Here is a 20,571-nt window from a genome sequence, read left to right on the forward strand (position 1 = left end):
CCACCTGCCAATCCACAACCTTCCTGTCCTTCATGATGGTTTTGTGCTGAACGTGCTCCTGCTTCTCTGGGGCATGAGTCCCTTATACCTTATACCTTATAAGCTTGAATTCATGGCTGCTGGTGCATTCGTCAATATTCTGCTTTGGGGCTTCTACAGTAAGTAAGCTTCCAGTCAGCCTAGGAAGTCTGGGTTTTTATCTTTCTGAAGGTAAAAGAAAAGGACAGGAAGATTAACACAGGTTCCAACTCTACTGATCAGATCTGCACATATAAGACAGCACAAAATTAGGGGCCCCTGGGTAACTCAATCAGTTAAGCATCTGCCTTCAGCTTGGGTCATGATCTCAGGGTCTTGGGGAGCCTGCTTCTCCTTCTCCTTCTGTATCACCCTGGCTCATGCTCTCACTCTTAGATAAAGAAATAAAATCTTTTATAAAGGGGGGGGGCGCCTGGTTGGCTCAGTCATTTAGTATCTGCCTCAGGCTCAGGTCATGGTCCCAGGATCCTGGGATTGAGCCCCACATCAGGCTCCCTGTTCGGCAGGGAGTGTGCTTCTCCTTCTGCCTCTGCCTACTGCTTGGTCTACTTGTGCTCTCTATCACTCCCTGTCAAATAAATAAATAAAATCTTAAGAAAAAAAGATGGCGGGTGGAGGAGTCAAGATGGCGGAGAAGTAGCAGGCTGAGACTACCTCAGCTAGCAGGAGATCAGCTAGAGAGCTTATCTAAAGATTGTAAACACCTGCAAATCCATCGGCAGATCGAACAGAAGAAGAACAGCAATTCTAGAAACAGAAAAACAACCACTTTCTGAAAGGTAGGACTGGCGGAGAAGTGAATCCAAAGCGACTGGAAGATAGACCCCGGGGGGAGGGGCCGGCTCCCGGCAAGCGGCGGAGCAACGGAGCACAAAATCAGGACTTTTAAAAGTCTGTTCCGCTGAGGGACATCGCTCCGGAGGCTAAACCGGGGCGAAGCCCACACGGGGTCGGCATGACCTCAGGTCGCGCGGGGTCACAGAAGGATCGGGGGTGTCTGAGTGTTGCAGAGCTTGCGGATATTGGAACGGGGAAGCCGGCTGCAGAGACAGAGCCGACAGTAAGCTCGCAGCTCGGAGTTGCCTTGAACCGGTCGCAAGCTCGGTGAGCTCGGAGCGTGGCCGGAGGTTAGGCAGACGCGAGCTATTAGGAGCTGTTCGCTGAGGGCGCACAGGGGAGCGGGGCCCCGGGCTCTCGGCTCCTCCGGGCCGGAGACCAGGACGCCGCCATTTGTATTCCCGTCCTCCGGAACTCTACGGAAAGCGCTCAGGGAACAAAAGCTCCTGAAAGCAAAGCCGAGCAGATCACTCAGCCCGGCCCCTGGTAAGGGCGGTGTAATTCCGCCTGGGGCAAAGACACTTGAGAATCACTACACCAGGCCCCTCCCCCAGAAGATCAACAAGAAATCCAGGCAAGACCAAGTTCACCTACCAAGGAGTGCAGTTTCAATACCAAGGAGAGAGCAGCAGAATTCCAGAGGAGGAGAAAACAAACCACAGAACTGCCCCACAGAACTCATGGCTTTCTGCCTGTGATTTTTTAGTCTTGAAGTTAATTTTTTTCTTTTTCATTTTTTTTTCTCTTCTTCTGCTAAAATTTTTTATAACTTTTACCCTTTTCTTTTTTAACGTTTTTTAACTAGATTATCTAATATATATATATTTCTTTTTTATACTTTTGTTTATTCATTTTCTTTTTTTTAATTCTTTTTTTTCTTTATTTCTTTTTGAACCTCTTTTTATCCCCAAATCAGAAGAGATCCTAATCTCTTCAATCTTTTTTTTTCTTAATTCTTTTTTAAATTCTTGATTGAATTTTTAATTCAATCTCTTTTTTTAATTCTTTTTTTCTTTTTATTCTTTCTTTCTTTTTTAACCTCTTTTTATCCCCAAATCAGAAGAGATCCCAATCAGAAGAGATTGGGAGATCCCAATCAGAAGAGATTTGGGAGATCCCAATCAGAAGAGATTGGGAGATCCCAATCAAAGGAGATCCCAATCAGAGGAGATCCCTCACGATTTGGGATCTCTTCTGATTTGGTTAAAGCATATTTTCCTGGGACTGTTGCCACCCTTTTAGTATTTTACTTGCTCCTTCATATACTCTTAGCTGGACAAAATGACAAGGCGGAAAAATTCACAACAAAAAAAAGAACAAGAGGCAGTACCGAAGGCTAGGGACCTAATCAATACAGACATTGGTAGTATGTCAGATCTAGAGTTCAAAATGACAATTCTCAAGGTTATAGCCGGGCTTGAAAAAGGCATGGAAGATATTAGAGAAACACTCTCCAGAGATATGAAAGCCCTTTCTGGAGAAATAAAAGAACTAAAATCTAACCAAGTTGAAATCAAAAAAGCTATTAATGAAGTTCAATCAAAAATGGAGGCTCTCACTGCTAGGATAAATGAGGCAGAAGAAAGAATTAGCTATATAGAAGACCAAATGACAGAGAATAAAGAAGCTGAGCAAAAGAGGGACAAACAGCTACTGGACCATGAGGGGAAAATTCGAGAGATAAGTGACACCATAAGACGAAACAACATTAGAATAATTGGGATTCCAGAAGAAGAAGAAACAGAGAGGGGAGCAGAAGGTATACTGGAGAGAATTATTGGGGAGAATTTCCCCAATATGGCAAAGGGAACGAGCATCAAAATTCAGGAGGTTCAGAGAACGCCCCTCAAAATCAATAAGAATAGGCCCACACCCCGTCACCTAATAGTAAAATTAACAAGCCTTAGTGACAAAGAGAAAATCCTGAAAGCAGCCCGGGAAAAGAAGTCTGTAACATACAATGGTAAAAGTATTAGATTGGCAGCTGACTTATCCACAGAGACCTGGCAGGTCAGAAAGAGCTGGCATGACATTTTCAGAGCACTAAACGAGAAAAACATGCAGCCAAGAATACTATATCCAGCTAGGCTATCATTGAAAATAGAAGGAGAGATTAAAAGCTTCCAGGACAAACAAAAACTGAAAGAATTTGCAAACACCAAACCAGCTCTACAGGAAATACTGAAAGGGGTCCTCTAAGCAAAGAGAGAGCCTACAAGTGGTAGATAAGAAAGGAACAGAGACAACATACAGTAACAGTCACCTTACAGGCAATACAATGGCACTAAAATCATATCTCTCAATAGTTACCCTGAATGTTAATGGGCTAAATGCCCCAATCAAAAGACACAGGGTATCAGAATGGATAAAAAAGCAAAACCCATCTATATGTTGCCTCCAAGAAACTCATTTTAAACCCGAAGACACCTCCAGACTTAAAGTGAGGGGGTGGAAAAGAATTTACCATGCTAATGGACATCAGAAAAAAGCAGGAGTGGCAATCCTTATATCAGATCAATTAGATTTTAAGCCAAAGACTATAATAAGAGATGAGGAAGGACGCTATATCATACTCAAAGGGTCTCTCCAACAAGAAGATCTAACAATTTTAAATATCTATGCCCCCAACGTGGGAGCAGCAAACTATATAAACCAATTAATAACAAAATCAAAGAAACACATCAACAATAATACAATAATAGTAGGGGACTTTAACACTCCCCTCACTGAAATGGACAGATCATCCAAGCAAAAGATCAACAGGGAAATAAAGGCCTTAAATGATACACTGGATGAGATGGATATCACAGATATATTCAGAACATTTCATCCCAAAGCAACAGAATACACATTCTTCTCTAGTGCACATGGAACATTCTCCAGAACAGATCACATCCTCGGTCCTAAATCAGGACTCAACCGGTATCAAAAGATTGGGATCATTCCCTGCATATTTTCAGACCACAATGCTCTGAAGCTAGAACTCAACCACAAGAGGAAGTTTGGAAAGAACACAAATACATGGAGACTAAACAGCATCCTTCTGAAGAATGAATGGGTCAACCGGGAAATTAAAGAAGAATTGAAAAAAATCATGGAAACAAATGATAATGAAAATACAACGGTTCAAAATCTGTGGGACACAACAAAGGCAGTCCTGAGAGGAAAATATATAGCGGTACAAGCTTTTCTCAAGAAACAAGAAAGGTCTCAGGTACACAACCTAACCCTACACCTCAAGGAGCTGGAGAAAGAACAAGAAAGAAACCCTAAGCCCAGCAGGAGAAGAGAAATCATAAAGATCAGAGCAGAAATCAATGAAATAGAAACCAAAAAAACAATAGAACAAATCAACGAAACTAGGAGGTGGTTCTTTGAAAGAATTAATAAAATTGATAAACCTTGGCCAGACTTATCAAAAAGAAAAGAGAAAGGACCCAAATAAATAAAATCATGAATGAAAGAGGAGAGATAACAACTAACACCAAAGAAATACAAACTATTATAAGAACATACTATGAGCAACTCTACGCCAACAAATTTGACAATCTGGAAGAAATGGATGCATTCCTAGAAACATATAAACTACCAAAATTGAACCAGGAAGAAATAGAAAGCCTGAACAGACCCATAACCAGTAAGGAGATTGAAACAGTCATTAAAAATCTCCAAACAAACAAAAGCCCAGGGCCAGATGGCTTCCCGGGGGAATTCTACCAAACATTTAAAGAAGAACTAATTCCTATTCTCCTGAAACTGTTCCAAAAAATAGAAATGGAAGGAAAACTCCCAAACTCATTTTATGAGGCCAGCATCACCTTGATCCCAAAACCAGACAAGGATCCCATCAAAAAAGAGAGCTATAGACCAATATCCTTGATGAACACAGATGCGAAAATTCTCACCAAAATACTAGCCAATAGGATTCAACAATACATTAAAAGGATTATTCACCACGACCAAGTGGGATTTATCCCAGGGCTGCAAGGCTGGTTCAACATCCGCAAATCAGTCAATGTGATACAACACATCAATAAAAGAAAGAACAAGAACCATATGATACTCTCAACAGATGCTGAAAAAGCATTTGACAAAGTACAGCATCCCTTCCTGATCAAAACCCTTCAAAGTGTAGGGATAGAGGGCACATACCTCAATATCATCAAAGCCATCTATGAAAAACCCACTGCAAATATCATTCTCAATGGAGAAAAACTGAAAGCTTTTCCACTAAGGTCAGGAACACGGCAGGGATGTCCATTATCACCACTGCTATTCAACATAGTACTAGAAGTCCTAGCCTCAGCAATCAGACAACAAAAGGAAATTAAAGGCATCCAAATCGGCCAAGAAGTAGTCAAATTATCACTCTTCGCAGATGATATGATACTCTATGTGGAAAACCCAAAAGACTCCACTCCAAAACTGCTAGAACTTATACAGGAATTCAGTAAAGTGTCAGGATATAAGATCAATGCACAGAAATCAGTTGCATTTCTCTACACCAACAACAAGACAGAAGAAAGAGAAATTATGGGGTCAATCCCATTTACAATTGCACCCCAAACCATAAGATACCTAGGAATAAACCTAACCAAAGAGGCTAAGAATCTATACTCAAAAACTATAAAGTACTCATGAAAGAAATTGAGGAAGACACAAAGAAATGGAAAAATGTTCCATGCTCCTGGATTGGAAGAATAAATATTGTGAAAATGTCTATGCTACCTAAAGCAATCTACACATTTAATGCAATTCCTATCAAAGTACCATCCATGTTTTTCAAAGAAATGGAACAAATAATTTTAAAATTTATATGGAACCAGAAAAGACCTCGAATAGCCAAAGGGATATTGAAAAACAAAGCCAAAGTTGGTGGCATCACAATTCCGGACTTCAAGCTTTATTACAAAGCTGTCATCATCAAGACAGCATGGTACTGGCACAAAAACAGACACATAGACCAATGGAACAGAATAGAGAGCCCAGAAATAGACCCTCAACTCTATGGTCAACTAATCTTCAACAAAGCAGGAAAGAATGTCCAATGGAAAAAAGACAGCCTCTTCAATAAATGGTGTTGGGAAAATTGGACAGCCACCTGCAGAAAAATGAAATTGGACCATTTCCTTACACCACACACAAAAATAGATTCAAAATGGATTAAGGACCTCAATGTGAGAAAGGAAGCCATCAAAATCCTTGAGGAGAACACAGGCAGCAACCTCTTCGATCTCAGCCGCAGCAACATCTTCCTAGGAACATCGCCAAAGGCAAGGGAAGCAAGGGCAAAAATGAACTTTTCGGATTTCATCAAAATCAAAAGCTTTTGCACAGCAAAGGAAACAGTTAACAAAACCAAAAGACAACTGACAGAATGGGAGAAGATATTTGCAAACGACATATCAGATAAAGGACTAGTGTCCAAAATCTATAAAGAACTTAACAAACTCAACACCCAAAGAACAAATAATCCAATCAAGAAATGGGCAGAGGACATGAACAGACGTTTCTGCAAAGAAGACATCCAGATGGCCAACAGACACATGAAAAAGTGCTCCATATCACTCGGCATCAGGGAAATACAAATCAAAACCACAATGAGATATCACCTCACACCAGTCAGAATGGCTAAAATCAACAAGTCAGGAAATGACAGATGCTGGTGAGGATGCGGAGAAAGGGGAACCCTCCTACACTGTTGGTGGGAATGCAAGCTGGTGCAACCACTCTGGAAAACAGCATGGAGGTTCCTCAAAATGTTGAGAATAGAACTGCCCTATGACCCAGCAATTGCACTACTGGGAATTTACCCTAAAGATACAAACGTAGTGATCCAAAGGGGCACGTGCACCCGAATGTTTATAGCAGCAATGTCCACAATAGCCAAACTATGGAAAGAACCTAGATGTCCATCAACAGATGAATGGATCAAGAAGATGTGGTATATATACACAATGGAATACTATGCAGCCATCAAAAGAAACAAAATCTTGCCATTTGCGACAACATGGATGGAACTAGAGCGTATCATGCTTAGCGAAATAAGTCAAGCGGAGAAAGACAACTATCGTATGATCTCCCTGATATGAGGGAGTGGTGATGCAACATGGGGGCTTCAGTGGGTAGGAGAAGAATCCATGAAACAAGATGGGATAGGGAGGGAGACAAACCATAAGTGACTCTTAATCTCACGAAACAAACTGTGGGTTGCTGGGGGGAGGGGGGTTGGGAGAAGGGGGGTAGGGTTATGGACATTGGGGAGGGTATGTGCTTTTGGGTAAATTGGAAGGGGAGATGAACCATGAGAGACTATGGACTCTGAAAAACAGTCTGAGGGGTTTGAAGTGGCGGGGGGTGGGGTGGGAGGTTGGGGTACCAGGTGGTGGGTATTATAGAGGGCACAACTTGCATGGAGCACTGGGTGTGGTGAAAAAATAATGAATACTGTTTTTCTGAAAATAAATAAATTGGAAAAAAAATTTGGTGGAATTCACCAGTGAAATAGAAAGAAAAAAAAAAGAAAAAAGAAAAAAAGATGGCACAAAATTACAGACCTAGGATCTCAAAATATGTAAAAGACACTCTGTGTGACATGGTGCCTCACACACTCTTACCTCAGAATACCAGTTAGAGCCTCTATCATCCTACTGACAAACGTCAGCAAGTAATAAAAAATACATAATATATGATAATAAAATTAACAGCTTGATTTAAAACATATATGCTGTTCCTGGTACTCCACAGAGAATACAAACCTTTTTTCTTTTTCTTCAAATAAGACTTAGTTTGTCCTAGAAAATTGTAAATTGTGTTGTCTTCATGTAGCTAAAGCTACAATAAAAGGCAAATCCGTACCTTTAAATGCTTTCATTATCAACCAAGAAATGACAGACTTAAACAGAGAATTTTACTCAAAATACTAAGGATGAATAATGAATGAAAGGATGAAAAAAGATCAAAGTAGAAACAAATTAATCAAACAGATTAACAGTAGAATTGATAAACTAATCTAGCCCAGTCTTTGTATTCAAGGAATGTGGAGTGACATGCTCTATCCTTCTGAATAAGAAGATTATTAATATTTTAATTATGTTGATACAAGTCTGTATGCTTGCCAAACGTGCATTCAGTGGGAAAACATCTGAAAAGACATATAGCAAAATGCTAGCAGCATTTTTCTCCAATTGGTGCCATTCAAGGTAACATTAATTTTCTTCTTCATGTGTTTCTGTGGTTTCAAAACCTTCTGGGATGAATATATAATTTCATGATCAGAAAAAGTGAAGCTACTGTCTTGAGATACTAGATGATATTTCTTGGTGACATGTACATTTAACGTAATGCCAATCAAAATACAAAGAGACCGATGAAGGACGGAGGGGGTACTTTAAGAAGGTCACCCAGGAGATAGAGCTTTTTGCAACAGTGATGGTGGGAAACCGATTCCACAGACCCCAAAACTTAGTGTTAAGCTACAATTACCAATTTAAACTTCAATTAGGCAGCTGGCTAGTACCTTCTAATGGGACTGCTTCCATACTTCCAATAAGATTCTGTAAATTTAGAACACCAACAATGATTAAAACAAATCAACTCCTAACACCACCTACCACTCAGATCGCCACATGGCCCAATGCCAGGATCAAATTGCAACAGACTAATCTGAAGGCAGATGAAGCCATAGAGAAAAATCCCCTGTGAGCACATGGCACAGCTTGTCTCTTAAAACAGTGACAACCCTGTGCTAAGGTGGGAAGTGGCTTCAACCTCTCTCACCCGGGGAGCCCGAACATCACAGCCCCTGAGCCTAGATGGAACAGGAAACAGGAAGCCACCTGTCTGTACCTTCCTGGCACCACTGTGAGCCAGCAGAATATTAGAGTTACTGGCAATCTTCATCATGTAACCAAGTTCCAGACTGGTCAAAGGATTATTTTTATTTTATTTTGCATTTTTAAAGGATTATTTTAAAAACTGAAATCGTGATCATTTAATTTCACTGTGAATTGGGGAAGATCTTTCCCAGCAAGGGCGGCGAGGAGAAAAGAGGCAATGAACTCAGATGTGAATGACCCAGTGACTTGATACCAAGCCCTGGAAGGGGTTTAGGGAAATGAGCACTCTCACGGACCTGCTGGTAGGAACAGATCAGAATGGTATTTCTGGGGGGCAAACTGGCTGAATGTATTGAGTGTCTTTAAAATGGCCATATGCTGACACTGTAAGCCAGTGTTTAGGAATTTTTCCTAAGGAAATAATCAGATATTTTAAAAAGTCTTTACAATATCAAAAGATTAGAAAAGAATATAAATGTTCAACAAACAGGTGACCAGTAAATTACATATGAAATGTTTATAGAAGAGACTACTGTCTGGCCGAAAAATCATGTTTCAAAGAATAATGAGAAGGCGCCTGGGTGGCTCAGTGGGTTAAGCCGCTGCCTTCAGCTCAGGTCATGATCTCAGGGTCCTGGGATCGAGTCCCCCATCGGGATCTCTGCTCAGCAGGGAGCCTGCTTCCCTCTCTCTCTCTCTGCCTGCCTCTCCGACTACTTGTGATTTCTCTCTGTCAAATAAATAAATAAAATCTTTTAAAAAAAAAGAATAATGAGAATATGCTCAGAAAATATTGAATTAAAAAAAAGAGTACGGACAAGATAAGCCTAAAATTTTTTTTGAAGATTCACTTATTTATATTTGACAGAGAGAGAAAGAGAGTGGGTGTGAGCGTGTATGCGTGCGCTCACATGCGAGTGAGCAGGGCTGGGGGTGTAGGGGGTGAGGGATGGAAGAAAAAGGAGAGAGGATCCCCAGCAGACTCTCTGCTGAACAGGGAGCTTTATGTGGGGCTTGGTCCCATGACCCTGAGACCGTGACCTGAGCTGAAACAAAACTCCCAACCTACTGAGTCACCCAGGTACCCCTAAAACTTTTTTTTTAACTTGTAGGACACACACATACATAAATCTGGGAGGGGAAAAAACACCACAAGCCCCACCAAATTAGTGTTATATTATTACTTGGCAGGAAAATTAGGGATGAGTTTAATTCTCTATTACCAGCAGCCCAAAGCATGCTAACTGATAGGCCTGGGTTAACTCTCTCTTATTCTGAGCCAGTAAGACTCAGCTTATTTGCTGCCTCTTCCAAGAAGCCCTCCTGCACTACCTTCCTTTGTCCCCAATTATTCTAGGCACTCCTTCATGGCACTGGACTCTGAGCTATCCTGTGATACTCTTTTTCCCTGCGTCATACTCACTCATTTGGTTTACTCTATCCCTGCTACACTTGGAACTGGCCACAGTCAGAAATTGGAGTGTTTCATTTTTGTGCCCCCGATCTGTGCGGAACAGACCTTCAGGCTGGGCAGCGGATTCTCTGCGCTCTGTGAATCTGAAGTTCAAGGAGGGGAAGGACTAAGAAGGGTGAGCCAACACGGAGACAGAGGTACACCCCGCCTTACCTTGGCCAGCAGGCTCGAAACATGTTTGACTTCACTGTAGGCCTTCACTAACTGTTGCTTGAGCTCGGTGCAAGACAGCTCCAGCTGCTCCTTCTTGGCGCGAGCAACCCTCGACATCTCTTGAACCTCACGACCCTCGGCCGTGTGCCCCACAGGGCTGGTCTCCGTAGCCTTCTGCTTCTCGTTCTCCAAATGAGCCTTCAGCGACCCGTGTTCCATCCGCAGCCCTTCGAGTGTGGCTCTGCACTCCTCCAGACTGAGCCATTGCGCCGTTATTCCGCCGCTCCAGGTCCAGACACCCATTCAGTTTTCGTTTTCTTCCTTCAGGTGTTTAATCATGTCTAAAGCACCTTGGTTTTCCTCCTCGACCTTCCGCAAGCTGCAGGTCAGCTGCTGCTGGATGTTGAGCAGCTTTTCTCTTTCAAAGCGGCCCTGGTCCAGGATTTCCGCACACTTCTGCTCCAGCTCGAGGATCTTTCCCTCCTGCGCCGCGGGCTCCTCGTTCTTCACCCGCTCCTGCAAGAGGTTCAGGAGTTTCTCGTTTTCCTGACTAAGCTGCTCAGCTCTCTCCCGGTGCTGGTGGAAGGACGTTTCTAAGAGCGCCTTCTCATCCACGAGCTTCTCGTTTTCAGCGGTCAGCTCCTGTACCATCTGCTGCTGGTCGGACAGTTCCTGCAAAGTGGCCTGGAGCTCTTCAGCCGTGCTGTGATGCTTCTCCTCAATCTTCTGGATCTTTTCCGTGAGGGAGGCCAGGGACAGCTCGCTCGCGTTGTTAGGGGAACTGCCGCTGGTCGAACACCTGGAGCCCTTAAAGGGGTTGTTGGTGGAGGACAGGGGCTGGGAAGGGGTGTCTGCTGCAATGTGCTCAAAATCGGAGGCATCGGGGGACAGAGAAGCTTTGGTAAGGTCGCTGCTCAAAGAGCCCCATGTCCGTAATGCATTTCCATGTCTGCTGTTCGCGGACTCCTCGATGTCCCTGGACTACTGATGCCCCGTCGGGCTGCCTAAGCTTGACTCCTGAGTTAGGGACGTCAGGCAGCTGCTGTCCCCGGTGTGACTCACGCCCCCCTCTGAATTTGGGGAATGCTCCAGGTAAGTTAGTTTCTCCCTCAAGGCCCGGTTCTCCTCCTCGAGCTCTGCAAGTTCTTTCTGGAAACTCTTGTTTTTCTCCTCTAGAGTGCATATCAGGGGTTCTGAGTCACCCAGCAAGGAGGAGGTTCTGTCTGGGCTGGCATCTGAAGCCTCAGCTCCTTCGGTGCCTGGAGTCCTTTTTTCCTTTCATTTCTTCAGTTCGCTTCGAAGCCTGTTAATTTCACTGTCTTTCGCTTTGGCTTCAGCGAGAAGTTCCCGAACCTGGGACTCGAGCACAGCTTTCTCCCCGCCTTCAGGCTCTTGCTTGGGTCTCGTGGAAGTGGTCCTCAGGTGCTTAGTAGGGGTGGGCGTGCTGGAAGAAGTTGGACTGGACACCGGCTTCCTGGGGTTGGAGGGACCGCTTGGCACAGTTCTCTCTCTAGAGACAGTTGCTGAAAGTTCTCGAGGAGCTGGAATGCCTGTCCGTTTGGTTGTTGGCACGGCCCCTAAGGACAGAAGGAGTAGAAACCAATGAAGCAAGGCAAATACTTTTATACATGAAACCCAAGTGACTTTAAGTCTCGTGGGATATTGAAGAGGGTAGCTGTTGCCCTTTACTCATGCCCCCCACACCCCGGCTCTGGATAAGTATTTGGGTCTGGCTGTGTTTCTGTGCCTCCTCCCACAGCCCTATACTTTGGGGGAAGCTGGACTCCATGCCTGAGCTCCTTCTCATAACTACATGCCAGCACAGTTGCTGGTTCAAGGCAGGGTTTCTGGGTGAAACAGCAGGAGAGGGTTGAGTCATATAAAGTCTGGGAATGGCTGTCACCTGTTGTCACCACAAGAGGAAAAGAACGCAGAGTACACAAAGAAGGAAACCGAATTCTTAGTAGCACCGTGGAGTTACCCAATCTGTCAACCCTGGAGCTTAGCCTAGAGCCGGCTGTTCCAACGACACAAACCAATAAATACCCTTCATTCATGGCACCGTTAATTGGGTTTTCTGTAACTTGCAGCTTAATGCGTTTGAACCGTAACCTTAGCAACTGAACAGCTTCCCGACAAAATGCAAGTTCATCTTGAATTTTTTAAATTTTTTTTTAATTCACCAACATCTTGTGAATGAGCATGAACTGGACTGAGAAATCACAACACACAAATAATACCACGTTAAGACTAATCTAACCCAGTGACACGCTGCTTTAATTACTGGTGGCAAAGGTGAGCTTATTTGTATCCAGAGAAACAAGAGTACACAGAGAGGGGCCACCTTGCATGCCTCTGTGGTACAGTTTTCAATGTTAAAGGGATTTACATAGTGTGGAAGTGATACAGATCTTTAAGGGGAAATGTAAGGTACAAAACTGTTTTCTATATTGGTCCAAACTACATTACAATATTAAAATAAATTCTGGGGGTGAAAACCCAGACATCAATCTCTTATATGCCTCAGAAATGAAACCCACCTCAGAGGTTAGGGTGTAAATGAACATTTTGGACCTATTTTTACAAACTGGAAGACCCCTGATGAATGGAGGCTGACTGCTGTGACTTACCTAACTCTACACGTTGGGTTGAAGACCTCCAGTAACAAAGGACCCTAGAAGGAGTCACCAATTCCCAGGGCTCCAAAAAGGAGGAAGTGGCGGGGGTATGCCCGCACAGACTGGCAGCAGCCACAGTCTACAAGCATGGAGCAGAGCCCAGCATGGCACAGGAGCCCTAAGCCTGTGGTCAGGACGCGACTAAGGAGCATCTGTGGATCTGAGCATCCTGAAACGGGAGGTGATGATGTGAAGGCCAATGCCATTCACTGCTGCGTCTAACAGTCAAGTGCCCTTGAAAACTCTGAGATAAAGGCTAAGCTGGGGGCACCTGGGTGGCTCAGCTGGGTGGGCAGCGGACTTGATTCTGGCTCGGGTCATAATCTCAGGGTCCTGTGACCCAGCCCTGCAGGTTCTCAGGCTCTGCACTCAGCAGGGAGTCTGCTTCTCCCTCTGCCCCTCCCCCTGCTCCTGCTCTCTTTTAAATGCTCTCTCCTTTTAAAAGAAGGTTTTACTTATTTATTTAACAGAGAGAGAGCACAAGAAGAGGGATGGGAGAGGAAGAAACAGGCTCCCCAATGAGCAGGGAGACCTATGCAGCTTGATCCCAGGACCCCGGGATCATGACCTGGGCTGAAGGCAGACGCTTACTGACTGAGCCACCCAGGCACCCCATTAAATAAAATCTTTAAAAATAAAAAAGAAGGTAAGCTATCATACTAGTATACAGAAAAACTATGGTTTTTACAGTAACTTTTCAAACTAAGTTACTGGAGAGCTAAGACTACTATGATACACCCTTAGTACTTTTGGCTGTCTGACTTGCATCCTACTTAATGGAGAAAACACTCGGGGAACAAAAGATTTATTTAATTATTCTTGTAAAATGAAGATTGCAATCACTCAGCAATAAAATGTTTTAGTAACACTGGATTAGGTAATCCTGATGATGCCAAGGGCCCCTAAGGAAAACGGAAGATGGGAGTCCAGTTTTGGCCAAACTGTTGTCAGAACAGGCAGCCGGGGGGATCCAAACTGGTCGTCACAGAGCCACTGGCCGTTCCGTACACAGACACTGAAACTAAGGCTCCTTTTTGACCATTCGTCGGCCGGGCAGGCATCAAACTGAACAACAGATCAGCTCTATCATCATTTCCAGCCCCAGGGGACTCCACCCTCTGCTGCCAAATCTTAGTTCATTCTCCACATAGGTGTTACTACTTGCACCTTACCTAAACCACGAGGAATTTTTTAATGTCAAAATACATTTGTGAAAGACATCCAGCTGTGTGTTATGAAATACACAATCCAGTCGTATTTGTTACTACAACTGTTCTTTTTCTGTAATCCCTTCTGACACCTCATCAGCACCGAAGGAAGTCACTAGTGTGACTGTTCTCCTAAGTTGCTTTTTTTTTTTTTAAAGGTTCTTCCCAGCTTTGTACACATCATTTCCAAAACCGTAATTACCATAAGTTAAGTGTAGAGGGTGGCGAAAATTCACTGTGGGACCAGATTAAGGTTGGTGCGTGGTGGCTCACCACCCCATGCAGCGCAGGTGTCCAGGCGTCCTCGTCCTGGACAGAGCGGGCGAGTCTTATTGCTTAGAATGCAGTCAGTCAGAGGATCTACAACTCTGTCCACCTCAAGTACTGTGAGTAAAAACGTCTCACTGCTAGGGTGCCTGGGGGGCTCAGTTGGGCAATTGCTTTCCACTCAGGTCATGATCCCGGAGATCCAGATTCGAGTGCCGCATGAGGCTCCCAGCTCAGCAGGAGTTTGCTTCTCCCTCTGACCCTCCTCCACTCTTTCTCTCAAATAAATAAAATAATAATTTTAAAAAGCCTCATTGCTAAAGCATTACGTCCTAGAAGCCTGAAAAGGGGCACAGCTCCTGACACATACACCGTGGCAAGGGGGGCAGAGAGGTGGCCGGAAGCCTGGGGCTGATGGAACAGGGACCGCTTGGCTGGCACTCTTACTTCTTGGGTCTTTTCCCCATCCTCACACCAGACCGTCACTTATTCCTACTGAGGCTGGCTGTCAAACTACATGAATTTAAAATGAAAGCAAGCTCTACCTCATAATTGGGAAGACTAATGTGATTTTTTAAAAAGATTTTATTTATTTATTTGACAGAGACAGCAAGAAAGGGAACACAAGCAGGGGGAGTGGGAGAGGGAGAAGCAGGCTCTCCATAGAGCAGGGAGCCCAATGTGGGGCTCGATCCCAGGATGCTGGGATCATGACCTGAGTTGAAGGCAGATACTTAATGACTGAGCCACCCAGGTGCCCCTTATATGTTACATTCTAAAATGCCAAATGAAGGGCACCTGGGTGGCTCAGTCAGTTAAGCACCACCTTTGGCTAAGGTCATGATCTCAGGGTCCTGGGAACCAGCCCGGGATGGGGCTCCCTGCTCAACAGGGAGCTTTCTTCCTCTCCCTTTGCCCCTCTCCCTGATTGTGCTCTCTTGATCACTCTCTCTGAAATTAAAAAATAAAAAATCTTTAAAAGAAAAATATATTTAAACGTCCTCCCCCCTTTCTTTTTTGGTAACCACCCAAAACCTAAAACCCTAAAACCTGCTGTTTCTGGAAATGTTTCCATATTTTTGTTTTGTTTTTCCTTTTGGTATGGATCCAGTCGAAGTCCTTAAGAATGCTTCATCTAAATGTCTGAACTGTGCTCACAGGTCCTCCATTCCAGTCTCTCCCGGCTTGGAGATCTAATGGACTAATATGACTTAAACATCTTGCTTGCTATTCTGTTCCAGAATCTGTAAGCAATTCCCCCCTACCCCCACCTCACCCGCCGGATCATCAATGTCAAACGTCTTCCCTGGGCTTTCAGGATCAGGCATAATAGTGTCCAAATCAACATATCCAACCTTTTCATTTTAGGGCCCCCCCCAACATATCTATTTAACCCATTAAATGTCCCCAGTAGATCTATGGCTTATTGAAATAGCATTTCCTTTCCACTGGATCCTTCTGATGGGCATTTAAACATACTTAACTCTCCTCAATTATTAAAAAAAAGAATCTGGGGCACCTGACTGGCTTAGTCAGTAGAGCATGTGACTCTTGATCTTGTGGTTATGAGTTCAAGCCCCACATTGAGTGTAGAAATTGCTTAAAAATAAAAGCTTTTAAAAAAAGAAATCTGGAGTCCACATCGTCCTCCAGCTAATATCTAATCTTGTTTACTGGTTGTCTTCCGTTCTTCCCCTGTCATTCGCTCCTCTACCCACTGCCATTACTCAACCAAAACCCTATCTGCTGAGGCCATCGGCGACCTCCACGTGGGCCAACACAACAGACATCATCAGTCCTCTCAGCAGAGCTGGCACAACTCCCTCCTTTCTGAAGCACACCTCTGATGTCCCACTCTCCAGGTTTCTCTCTTAATCCAGGAGCAGTCCTCTGTCTCTTCCTTTGCTGGCTCCTCCTCCTCTCTCTGCTTCTATTTGTCAGAAGCTTCCGACTTATGTCCTGAGCCTTTTTTCTTCTTTTATTACAAATTATTTTCCTGGTGATACTACTCCATCTCATGATCTTTTTTAAAAAAAATTTTTTTTAATTTTATTTATTTATTTGACAGAGAGAGATCACAAGCAGGCAGAGAGAGAGAGGAGGAAGCAGGCTCCCTGCTGAGCAGAGAGCCTGACGCGGAACTCGATCCCAGGACCCTGAGATCAGGACCTGAGCCGAAGGCAGCGGCTCAACCCACTGAGCCACCCAGGCGCCCTCCATCTCATGATCTTAAAATACCACCTATATACTGATGACTCCCTAATTGGGTTCTTATATGAACCACTCATCTGAGCAACAGATCTGAATATCAAACTACCTATTCGATCAGCATAAGTGAATTATAACAAAAGTACCTCTAGTTTGGATAAAAGGCATAAGGGTAGATTAAGAAAGAGTGAACAGAATGTGTGAAAGACCTGGAGTGCAGAGAGCACTGGCAAGGAGGGGGCTGATAAGGAAGAAGGCTCATTTATAGAGGGAGCTCAAGGATGGCCTCACTGACAGAGCTGGAGTTTCAAGGGGATCTACACCCATTAAAACAAGGCCAGAATGCTTGGAAGAAAGAAGAAGACGGCACAAGAAAAAGCTCTCAAAAATTTTAAATACGTTCTTTTTTTAATTAAAAAATTCAATAGAAAGGATGGAATGCAAAATCAAGGAACTCTCCCAATATGTGGAAAAAAATGATAACAAGATGGAAATAGAAAAGATTAAACACTCAGGGCCAATCCAAAAGATCACACAGTCAAGTAACAGAAGATCCAGAAATAGGAGTGCATGGGAGGCTCAGTCAGCTAAGCATCTGACTCTTGATTTTGGCTCAGGTCATGATCTCATCAGGATTGTGAGATTGAGCCCCGAGTCCACTGAGCTCAGCTCAGAGTCTGCTTGAAATTCTGTCTCTGTCCCTCCCTATGTGTGCACACATGCTCTATAAATAAATAAATAAATAAATAAATAAATAAATAAAATCTTAAAAAAAGAGATCGAGAGAGAGAGAGAGAGACCCAGAAATCAGAAATATAGACCCATGGAAACAGAGTGGAGGAAATTCCCAAAGGACTGATGTGAAAGAATTCCCCAAGGATGAAGAATATTGAGTCTCCAGAACTTGTGTCACACGAAGTGAATGAAAAAGACCCACATGATGGTAAAATACGCTGTCTATAAATTTTCAGAACAACAAGAACACCTACAAGTCTGGGGAAGGGGTGTGAGCTTGAGACTGGCCATATTGTAGCAATACTGAACTCTTGGAGGCAAAAAGCAAATGCCTTCAAAGTTCTGAGGGAACTCAGAAACTAAACTCAGAAACGGTAACACCCTTTTTCTAAGTAAGTCATTTGAAAACAAAGGAGTAAACCAGAGAGACAGAGAGAGAAGGTGAATTATCCAGGGAGAGCAGAGGTTCTAAGAGAGCAGACCAGTCAAGGTGAGTCTCAAGATGGTACCCACGGACCAAGTCGGGAGAATAAATCCAAGCTGGGTCAAGAGGATAAAGTGCAACTGAGGGAAGTTTCTTGGAAAGAACATCTAACTGATGAAGAATATGAAAAAGAATGAGGATGTAATAAAAAAAAAACAGTGAGAAAACCAGAAACTTCATAAAAACAAGAAGTTGCATGAGAAAGGTCACAAAATTTTAACAGATGACTTTCCTCTGCAGGGAATATATATATAGTCACAATTACATCAGTACTATTTCAATTGATCTATACACAATCTGCAAGATGATTTTATAGAACATTGGAACATTATCCCAGCTAGCAAAAGTGTTAAAGTAGAGGGCACCTGGTGGGTTCAGTTGGTACAGCATGTGACTCTTGCTCTTAGGGTTGTGAGTTCGAGCCCCACACTGGATGTAGAGATTACTTTAAAAAAAAATTAAAAAGCTTTAAGAAAAAGTGAAAGTACAAATGAAAGACATGGGGAGGTAGACCACAGGTGGAAAAAGCTGGTAGAAATTGTAGTGACAATAATATCCAACCTCATCCTGCATATGGAGAGTTTCAAAGATACTATATACAACCGACAAAGCAAGAAATAAACATGGAAAATGTTACTGAAATAAAGGATGTAGGCAAGAAAGGAACTTAAAGAAGTCACATTAAGACTGTGAGGAGGTGAAGTTATGAGTTAAATCCTCATCTGTTAGAGGAGGAGTCAACAAAATGTCTATATCTGAAAAACTAGGGGCACCTCAGTGGCTCAGCTGGTTGAGTGACTGCCTTTGGCTCAGGTCATGATCCTGGAGTTCCAGGATCGAGCCCCACATCCAGCTCCCTGCTCAGCAGGGTGTCTGCTTCTCCCTCTGCCCTTCCCCCTCTCATGTTCTCATACTCTCTCAAACAAATAAGATCTTAAAAAAAAATGAAAAGCCAAAAACTAGCTATGTTAGGAGAATGAGAAGACAAATCACAGGCTGAGAGAAAATACTTGCAAAATATATATCTGATAAAGGGCTGTTATCCAAAACAGACAAAGAACTCAAGAATAAAAAAACAAACAACTCGAATTAAAAATGGGTAAAAGAGGGGCTCCTGGGTGGCTCAGTGGCTTAAGCCTCTGCCTTTGGCTCAGGTCATGATCCCAGGGTCCTGGGATCGAGCCCCACATCAGGCTCTCTGCTCAGCAAGGAACCTGCTTCCTCCTCTTTCCCTGCCTGCCTCTCTGACAACTTGTAATCTCTGTCTATCAAATAAAAAATTTTTTTAAATGGGCAGAATACCTGAACAGACACCTCACCAAAGAAGACAAACAGATGGCAAATAAGCATATGAAAAGACATCCCACACCACCTGTCATTAGGGAAGAACAATTTAAAACAACGATGAGAGACCACAACACGCCGAAGAGAATGGCTAAAATCCAAAACGCCAACAACCCCTCCTGCTGCCGAGAAGGAAGTGGAGCAATAGGAATGCTCCTTCATTGCTGGTGGAAATGCAGAATGGTATGGCCACTGGGGAAGACGGTTTGGCAGTTCCTTACAAAACTAAACATACTCTTTGCCATGATTCAGCAATCGCATACCCTGGTATTTACCCAAATGGGTTGAAAACTCACATCTACGCACAAACCAGCACACAGCTGTTCACAGCAGTGCTATTCATAATCGCCAAAACGTGGAAGCCACCAAGATGTCCTTCAGGAGGTGAATGGAGGAACCGTGATACATCCAGGCAATGGAGTATTATTCAGTGCAAAAAAGAAATGTGCTACGAAGCTCCAAAAATAGGGAGGATCCTTAAACACAGACTAAGAAAAAGCAGCCAATCTGAAAAGGCTCCGTACTGTATGATTTCAACTATCTGATACTCTGGAAAAGGCAAAATTATGAAGACAGCAGAAAGATCAGTGGTTGCCATGGGGTCGGGGGAAGGGAGAACGAATAGGGGTGCACAGAGGACTCTTAGGGCCATGAGTCTATTCTGTATGGTATTATCATACTGGATACATTTGCCCAGACCCACAGAATGTAAACCACAGACTCTGGGTAACTGTGATGCGTCAACATAAGTGCATCAGCTCTAACAATTGTACCACTGCGGTGAGGGACACTGATGGCGAGGGAGGCTGTCCACACTTGTGTTGGGAGGGCGGGGGTTGTATGGGCATTCTGTGCTCGCCCAATTTTGCTGTGCCCAAACCTGCTCTAAAAGTCTATTTAAAAAAAAAAAATGCAGCGTACACAAGTATAAGCGGTTAACTTTGAGAAGTGGGAAGGTGTAGGGCAACAGCAGTTTTGCTTTTCACGAGAAGAGGCCCTGTACCATTCCATTTTCTAACCTGTGCATGCACTACCTTGGATGGTAAGCATGGAGAAAAAGAAATGGGAATGTTTGCAAATACGGTGCGGAAGTAGGTAATCAGCAGTCTGTTGGTTTTATGGGCAGCACTGTTCCTTTGGACTTAGAACAAGGGAGATAACGGCAAAAAGTCTAAGGCCACACAGCCAGAAGGAACTAAGCTTTGGTATCAAATCGCCGGCCCCACCTCACTGGTGACTGCAACATCATTTTTTCTGAGCTAGACCAACCCTGCGGGGAGTTTCAGTGGAGTATCTTCTAGAGATT

General features: G+C 43.6%; 1 protein-coding gene across 1 annotated transcript in view; it reads right to left on the reverse strand.

The window, feature by feature from the left end:
- LOC122907377 (cytospin-B-like) overlaps positions 1–20,571 on the reverse strand; it is a 426,680-nt gene that overhangs the window by 19,583 nt on the left and 386,526 nt on the right. The window contains 3 exon segments of the mRNA XM_044250267.1: positions 10,342–10,600; positions 10,602–10,653; positions 10,656–11,918. Coding sequence (XP_044106202.1) covers positions 10,342–10,600; positions 10,602–10,653; positions 10,656–11,918 — 1,574 coding nt within the window.

The sequence above is a fragment of the Neovison vison genome, chromosome 5 (assembly GCF_020171115.1).
Source record: "Neovison vison isolate M4711 chromosome 5, ASM_NN_V1, whole genome shotgun sequence".
NCBI lineage: Eukaryota > Metazoa > Chordata > Mammalia > Carnivora > Mustelidae > Neogale > Neogale vison.